This window comes from Balearica regulorum, chromosome 7, assembly GCF_011004875.1.
Source record: "Balearica regulorum gibbericeps isolate bBalReg1 chromosome 7, bBalReg1.pri, whole genome shotgun sequence".
NCBI classification, from domain to species: Eukaryota; Metazoa; Chordata; class Aves; order Gruiformes; family Gruidae; genus Balearica; species Balearica regulorum.
The window spans coordinates 41006306-41014230 of record NC_046190.1 but is presented as its reverse complement, the minus strand read 5'-3'; the positions used below and the strand labels follow the sequence as shown (position 1 = coordinate 41014230).

Below are 7925 nucleotides of genomic sequence, written 5' to 3'. Positions count from 1 at the left end.
TACCTTCCCCCACCCCTCCCATCTTCCCAGGCTCAACTTCACTTTCGGCTTCAACCTCCACCCCCCTCTAGCAGCGCAGGGGGACGAGGAATGGGGGTTACGGTCAGTTCAGCACACGGTGTTTCTGCCGCTTCTTCATCCTCAGGGGGAGGACTCCTCTCATCGTTCCCCTGCTCCAGCATGGAGCCCCTCTCACAGGAGGAAGTCCTTCACAAACTTCTCCAATGTGAGTCTCTTCCACGGGCTACAGTCCTTCATGAACTGCTCCAGCATGGGTCTCTCCCATGGGGTGCAGACCTTCAGGAGAAAACTGCTCCAGCGTGGGTCCCCCAAGTCCTGCCAGCAAACCTGCTCCGGCGTGGGCTCCTCTCTCCACAGGTCCTGCCAGGAGCTTGCTCCAGCTTGGGCTTCCCACGGGCCACAGCCTCCTTCAGGTGCCTCCACCTCCTCCTGCGTGGGGTCCTCCACGGGCTGCAGGTGGAATCTCTACACCCCCTCATCCTTCCGCCATGGGCTGCAGGGGGACAGCCTGCTTCACCATGGTCTTCACCACGGGCTGCAGGGGGATCTCTGCTCCGGCGCCTGAAGCAACTCCTCCCCCTCTTTCTACACTGACCTTGGTGTCTGCACAGTTTCTTACATCTTCTCACTCCCCTCTCCAGCTCCAAAAGCTCTCTCTAACTGTTTTTCTCCTTCTTAAATATGTTATCACAGAGACGCTGTATGGCTTGGCCTTGGCCAGCGGCGGGTCCGTCTTAGAGCCGGCTGGCATTGGCTCTGTCAGACACAGGGGAAGCTTCTCACAGAAGCCACCCCTGTAGCCCGCCCAGGCTCATGATGGTGCCCTCTCTCTGGGAGTCCATCTGCAAAGCTCGGTCCATGTCACGCTCCATCCGCTCCTTGCTCAACTGCTGCCGGGTGTGAAATTCAGCCCATTCGGCCGCCAGCTTCCGTCGCTCCTCCGAGCACTTCTGCATCACTGACTTCTGCTCCTCCAGCAAAGCACTCTGGAGAGCATTGCAAGAGAGGGAGGGAGAAAGCACTAAGTGCCATTCGACATAGGATTTTTCTCCTTTAACCCATCTCTGCCACTAAACCCCACACAACGTCTAGAGGTTGGTTCAAGCCCATGGCGCCACCCCACACTCCTCGGGAACCAGCATGCATCATGCAGGCACACAGCAGCCTCTTGCATCCGTGTGCCAGAGGGCTGGTCTGATTGTGATTCCCTGTGCGACCGTGTGCAGGATTGAGGAGGCAGAGGAAGGATGCTGCAGCCCAACAGCCAGCTCTTCCCTCCACCACATGCTGCAGTGCAGCCCCGGTCAGACTCACAGGACGTGTGAAAGACACCTGGAGACTTCTGCCCCACCTCACCTTCGCCCTCTCCAGCTCTGCTCGCTCCATGGAGAGCTGCTGGGCCATGATTCACCGCTGCTCCTCCAACGAGTGCTGCAGCGATTCCACTTTGGATTGTTCTGCTGTCGCCCTCCATCGCTCCTAGAGAGACAGACATCATTCACAGGCTCCAGGCCAGGGACCTCCAGTGGGCAGGACATATGCCCCATACCCAGATGGGAGGGCTGACCTGGGCAGAGGACACAGCATGGGCTCACCTGCTCCAGCAGCCGAGCCTGCTCACCCAGCCTGGCCTCCATTTTGGCAATCACCTCCTGCAGTCTGCTCCGCTCCTCCTCCATGTCCCTCTGCTGCTGTGACAGCCTGTCCTGGAGCACTGGGGAGAGATGGCAGCAGGGCGATGAGCAGCATGAGGTGGGAAACCCCCTCTGTCCACATGGAAAAGCTGCGTGCATTTGTGCTCATCACTTTCTACACACCCTCAGGACTTCAAGTTGTAAGAGGGAGACCGTGAGATGTCCAGTGACCAAGGCAGGCAGGGCTCTGCCAGCCTAGGCTCCCATCCTCTGGCTGACTCAAAGCCCTACCTTCTCCCTGTTTTCTGGGTGTCCCCAGCCCTGGTGGGGACCCTGCAGACATTTTGACACAGGGGAATAGCAGATGTACCCTTGAGCTGCTTGTCCCGCTGCCGTGCCCCCATGGCCAACTCCTGAGAGGTGATGTGGTGCGTGGCCTCCACCTTGTGTGAGAGGTCGTGCAGGTTGCTGGAGAACTTCTCCATCTGCTCAATGACACCATTCCAAGTTCTGCGGAGAGGAACGAGTGGAGGGTCACCCCTGCGGGACACACTTCATCTCACCGCGATGGAGAGGAGGATGGTGGGGGGGCGAAAGGCTGTGCAACCCTGCCCCAAACCTCTCTGGCTCATAGCAGAGCAGTAGGAAGATGCTTAGGGGAGTACTGACAGATATTAAACAGCTCAGCATCCCTGGAGGCAGTGGGTGGCAGAGGGAATGGCCGCTGTTGCCATGGTCCAAGGCTGGTTCCCTGTTGGACCAAAGCGGGAATATGCCGCCAGCCATTGGTACCTGGTGTGCGAAGTGGCGCTGGTCACCGCATCGATCTCCTGGTCTTTGAGCCTCTTCAGCCGCTGGAGCTGCTCTTCATGGTCTTTGCGCATCTCCTGGACAGACACCCTGCGGGATGCAGAGGAAGGAGTCCGACACGGGCCGTTGCAAACTGCTGCTCCCCTAACAGGCACCGCGGAAGAGGCTCAGTCACGGGGCTGAGGTCCAGGTCCCAGGAGCTGAGCTGGTGTGGTGGTCTGTCACAGGGCAGCCCACTGACAGGCATCCACGTTTGGGATGGACCACATCTGGGGGTTACCAGCTTCTCTACCAAAACCCAATTTCTCATTATAGGCGGAGAGGTGGAGACTTCTCGGAAAATGTCTGAATATTCAGGTCTTAAGGTATATAAAGGATGAACGTTTGGGTTAGGGTATGCACGACAGGCGGGGCTATCCCCCGTGCACCCAGCACCGAAGAAAGCAATGCCTGCTTTCTAACACTAAAACGGAGTGTTGGAGAGTTTATTATCCCCTATTTGGAGAGAGCAGGGGCTGGACCAGGCGGCCTTTCGAGGTCCCTTCCGGCCCACACCAAGACCAGACCCGTGGGGCCCCACGCTGGCGGCGGCACAGCCCAGGCCGCGGCCGCCCGGCTCCGGGGCGCGAAGCGAACGAGGCCGGCGGTCCCGCCGCCCCGCCCCGCCCCGGGTGGACACCGGCGCCGGCTCCCCCCTCACCTCCGTGGCGCCGAGCCGCGCCCGCACCTCCCGCGCCAGGAAGGGCTCCAGCCCGCCGCCCGCCGTGCAGAAGTACCGCCCGCCCCCCGGCGCCATCCCGGCTCGCCCCGCCGCCCTCAGCGAGGGCCGGGGGGCCTGGCGGGACCGGCCCTCCTCAGCGGGGCCCCTCCGCGGGGGCGGCTCTCCCGCGCTGAGCCCGCCCTGGGAGCGGGTCGGCGGGGCAGAGCGATGGCCCCCGCTGCCGCCTGCCTCGGCACCGGAGCACCTTCTGTGCAAGCACCTGGTCCGGACCGTGTGCGTACACTCGCGGGGCGAATCTGCGCCTGCCCCCACCGGACCGCTTCCCCGCTAAGCGCGGTTATCACCGTGACGGGAGGGGACGCCCTGAGGGACCGTCAGTGCGGGCGCTGAGGTGAAGCACTGCCGCGCAGCTCTCGCTCCTCCTCTTTTGGCAGAAGACCGCTCCACCACAACCCTGCTCTCTGGTTCCCTAGGTCCCTGCTGCATTGCCCGGTTGGCTGTGGCAAAGTTGGACGAAGTTAAAACCTTAGAGCAGCATTGGGTAACTGGGGGAGGAGGATCAGTCAGTGTGTTCGAGATCTGGCTCGCAGCCTGAACGAGGGGAACATGTATCACAAGTCCAAGAGGATGTTGACTTTACATTGTCTTTCATTGCTTTGCTGCTATTTTTTTATGGTGAAATCCACCATAAGGACCAGGGCTTGTGAACGTGAGGCTGCTCCTATCTGCCTGTAGATGGCCTCATCTGCTCAGTCTCCCTGGTCAGGTGGCCTGTAGCAGACCCCTGCTATGATGTCCCCTGCCCCAGCCCTCCCTTGAATCCTGACCCATAAGCTCTCGGGTCAGCTCCTCGTCCATCCCCAGGTGGCGCTCCGTGCACTCGGGCTGGTCATTGACATAGAGGTGTGCTGGTTTAGGCCCAGCTGGCAGCTGAGCACCATGCAGCCGCTCGCTCATCCCTCCCCCAGCGGGGTGGGGAGGAGAAGTATAGCAAAAGGCTTGGGTGGAGATAAGGACAGGGAGAGATCACTCTAATTATCGTCATGAGCAAAACAGGCCGAACTTAGACAGGGAATTCATCTAATTTATTACTAAACAAAATGGAGTAGAGGAATGAGAAATAAAATCAAGTCTTAAAACACCTCCCCCACCCCTCCCATCTTCCCGGGCTCAACTTCACTCCCGGCTTCAACCTCCGCCCCCCCTCAGCGGCACAGAGGGACGGGGAATGGGGGTTACGGTCAGTTCATCACGCGGTGTTTCTGCCGCTTCTTCATCCTCAGGAGGAGGATTCTTGTCAACGCTCTCCTGCTCCAACATGGAGTCCCTCTCACGGGAGACAGTCCTTCACGAACTGCTCCAGCGTGGTCTCTTCCATGGGGTGCAGACCTTCAGGAGCAAACTGCTCCAGCGTGGGGTCCCCCACGGGGTCACAAGTCCTGCCAGCAAACCTGCTCTGGCGTGGGCTCCTCTCTCCACAGGTCCACAGGTCCGGCCAGGAGCTTGCTCCAGCGTGGGCTTCCCACGGGGCCACAGCCTCCTTCAGGTGCCTCCACCTGCTCCGGTGTGGGATCCTCCACGGGCTGCAGGTGGAATCACTACACCCCCTCATCCTCCTTCCATGGGCTGCAGGGGAACAGCCTGCTTCACCATGGTCTTCACCACGGGCTGCAGGGGGATCTCTGCTCTGGCGCCTGGAGCACCTCCTGCCCCTCCTTCTTCACTGACCTTGGTGTCTGCAGAGTTTCTGACATCTTCTCACTCCTCTCTCTGGCTGCAAAAGCTCTCTCTAACTGTTTTGTTTTCCTTCTTAAATATGTTATCCCGGAGGCGCTGATTGGCTTGGCCTTGGCCAGCAGCAGGTCCGTCTTGGAGCCGGCTGGCATTGGCTCTATCAAACACAGGGGAAGCTTCTAGCAGCTTCTCACAGAAGCCACCCCTGTAGCCCCCCGCTATCAAAACCTTGCCACGCAAACCCTGGCCTCACCAGGGCAGAGTGGAGGGGCAGGGGACCCTCCCTCAACCTGCTGGCCATGCTCTTCTTAATGCACCCCAGGACACCATTTGCCTTTATGGCCAGAAGGGCACACTGTTGGCTCATGCTTAACTTGCTGTCCAGCAGGATTGCCAAGTTCTTTGCAGTGCTGCTTCCCACCAGGTCAACCCCTAACCTGTACTGGCGCTTGGGGTTATTCCTCACTAGGTGCAGGACCCTACCCTTGCCCTTATTGCATTTCATTGGATTCCTCTCCACCCAACTCTCTAGCCTGTCTGGATCTCACAGAATGGCAGCACAGCCTTCTGGTGTATCAGCCACTCCTCCCACTTTAGTATCGTCAGCAAGCCTGTTGAACTCCACCCAGGAAGAAATCTGCAGTGTGATGGCTTATATCCTGGTTCTGGCAAGGATAGAGTTAATTTTACAAGGAGCCAGGACAAGTGACCCAAGCTGGCCAGGGGCTATTCCATACCATGTGACGTCATGCTCACCATAAAAGGGGGGCTAGTTGGGTGGGGGGGTGGCACGGTTTCGGCGCGGTTCCGGGACGGGCTGGTCGGTCGTTGGATCGGTAAACTGTTCTCTGTTATCACCCACTGTTAATATTTGTTATCAGCACTGTTGTTGATTGTTTTCCCTCTCCCTTGTTGTCCCAGTAAACTGCCCTTATCCCAACCCTCGAGGCTTTGCCATTGTTTTTCTATTCTCCTCCCTGTCCCGCTGGGGAAGGAGTGAGTGGCCGCGTGGCGCTCAGCTGCCGGCTGGGGTTAAACCACGTCAGCTTATTAGAATAGGTTTGATGTGATGGATTCTGGAGAATGTCCCTCCCCTGCGCACTGGATGTGGCCTGTAGTAAGGTTTTGGAAGAATTTGTGGAGGAATACCAAATGCCTTTAGGTCTAGGAACAGATCTATGCAACATTCCAGGCATAAGACTCCCCTGTTCATCTGTGTGGTCCTGAGATCTCAATTGTCCATTTCCATCTATTCTGTAAATTTTAAGGCTCTGTTGGCATTTCCAGTTCCCAGCCCCGACAGAGGGAGCAAACCTGACCATAGGTTTGCTCTCCCAGCGTACCCAGGGGTCTCTTTTCAGAGTTGCGACAAACCCTTCTTGGCGGAAGGGCGGTATCCTTCCTTTCTTCAGAGAAGGTTCGTCATGTCGATTCCAGTCCTTGTACTACAGAGAACTCTGTGGGACAGACACCCAGGAGATGTGGTTTCTGGTAGAGGATGGGCTTTTAGTGCCTGTCCAACTGTCAGGCTAATTTGCCTCTGCTGCTGCAGTGTTGACTGTGGCTATGGCCGAATTATGGAATGATTATGTGTAGTCCATATTCCACCACACACTTATAAACAAGGCTACCATATTAAACCTTAGGCTTCCAAATCACTCTTAACAGGAAAAACAGACAGACACAAATAGCAAAAATAACTGTCCCTTGGATACAGAGGACAGCACAGAAATCAAAAGGGTTTCCTGTCTCCGGAAGCCCCCAAGGCATTTAAAGATCTAAACCAAGCACTCGTGGAAGCTCCCTCGTTAGCCCTGCCAGACTACAAGCCTTCTATATTATATTTACCTGAACAAAAAGGAATAGCCGGTTGGCCCAGAAACGTCTGCAAGCCGTTGATTATTATTACTCAGCAGAACTAGCCCTTGTAATTCAAGGCAGGATTTCATGCACTAGGGCTGTGTCAGCAGCAGCTGTGGTGCTTGAGAAAGCCAGAAGGATGTCCTGGGGCACCTCCTAATGCCACTAGTTCATTCCTTAGCTTTTAGTCCCCCTCTCTAGAGTTCAAGCAACTGCGGACGTGCCACAGTTGGGAAGTGCATTGGTCATTGGCTTCTTTGACTGAACGTCCCATAAATGCAACAAGATACACTCAAACCCCCTGAGATATCCCTTTCCTTCACTGTCCCTGTGGCGTGGGCGGCCAAGCACCACACGGCAGAGCCCACTGCATCTCCCGCAGGCTGGCTTGCCCTGGCTGGCTGCTGACAGGAGGGGACACTGGGTGTTGGCAGCTTAGGGGGTGACAGGACACCAGGTGATGATAGGTTGAGGGGGACAGAAGGGATACCAGTGGCACGGGGCGGTGACAGGCACGGGGCTGATGGCCTGTGATGTTAACGAGTAAAGGCTCTCCCTAGGGAGCACTCAGTGTTAGAATGAAGAGGGCGGGGCCGCCACACCTATGTGACCTAGGCTTTTTGTCATAATGCGCTGGGTCACATGAAGCACGGGGTGGGTGCAGCGTGCTGTTGCATGTACACAGTGAGGTGCTCGTGGCAGCCTGTGTGGTTGGCAGCTGGTATACCCCTCGGTGGAACACGGTGGCAGGAGTGCCCCAGTTGCCATAGCGAGCTGTTGGGCCTGGGAGAGCTGCGTGCAGGAGAGGGAGCAGAGACTGAGCCAGGGCCGTGGGGGCCTCTCCCTGTCATCCACATGCTCGCCCGGGCTGAGACGAGGAGCTGGGCAGCTGCCACTGCCTTGGCCCAGCTCCATCACTGAGGCCTCTGCAGCCAATTCTACCTGAGACTGCAAGGTCTGGCCATGGCGGAGTGCCACAGCCTCTGAGCACTGCCGGCCCACCCGAGCTCAGCCTGTGCTGTTTTCCCTGGCCCCCTAGGTGGGCCCTTCCCCGTGCTGCTGCAGGCCCTAACCTGGCACAGAGTCCGTGATGCTGCCTGCCGTGGTAGACAGCGTTGCGGAGCAGGCACCGCCTGGGTCCAGCC

General features: G+C 57.9%; 1 protein-coding gene across 1 annotated transcript; it reads right to left on the bottom strand.

Moving 5' to 3' along the window:
• Positions 1–832: 832 nt before the first annotated feature.
• LOC142602538 (fas-binding factor 1 homolog) lies at positions 833–3261 on the bottom strand. Its single transcript, XM_075757634.1, has 6 exons — positions 3032–3261; positions 2448–2555; positions 2026–2165; positions 1617–1735; positions 1378–1500; positions 833–1007 (listed from the first exon to the last, which is right to left on the bottom strand). Exons 1-5 carry the CDS (start codon positions 3259–3261, stop codon positions 1429–1431), a joined length of 669 nt encoding a protein of 222 aa, XP_075613749.1. The 3' UTR covers positions 833–1007; positions 1378–1428.
• Between the last annotated feature and the right edge of the window lie 4664 nt (positions 3262–7925).

Bases quoted from the DNA above. Each gene is read 5' to 3' on its own strand.
- LOC142602538 (XM_075757634.1), bottom strand. From the start codon at position 3,261: ATGGCGCCGGGGGGCGGGCGGTACTTCTGCACGGCGGGCGGCGGGCTG. The intron at 2,556-3,031 runs GTCTGGTCTTGG...TGCATCCCGCAG, and splicing joins GCCAGCGTGGGGCCCCACGG to GGTGTCTGTCCAGGAGATGC. The intron at 2,166-2,447 runs GTACCAATGGCT...TCCTCTCCGCAG, and splicing joins AGCGCCACTTCGCACACCAG to AACTTGGAATGGTGTCATTG.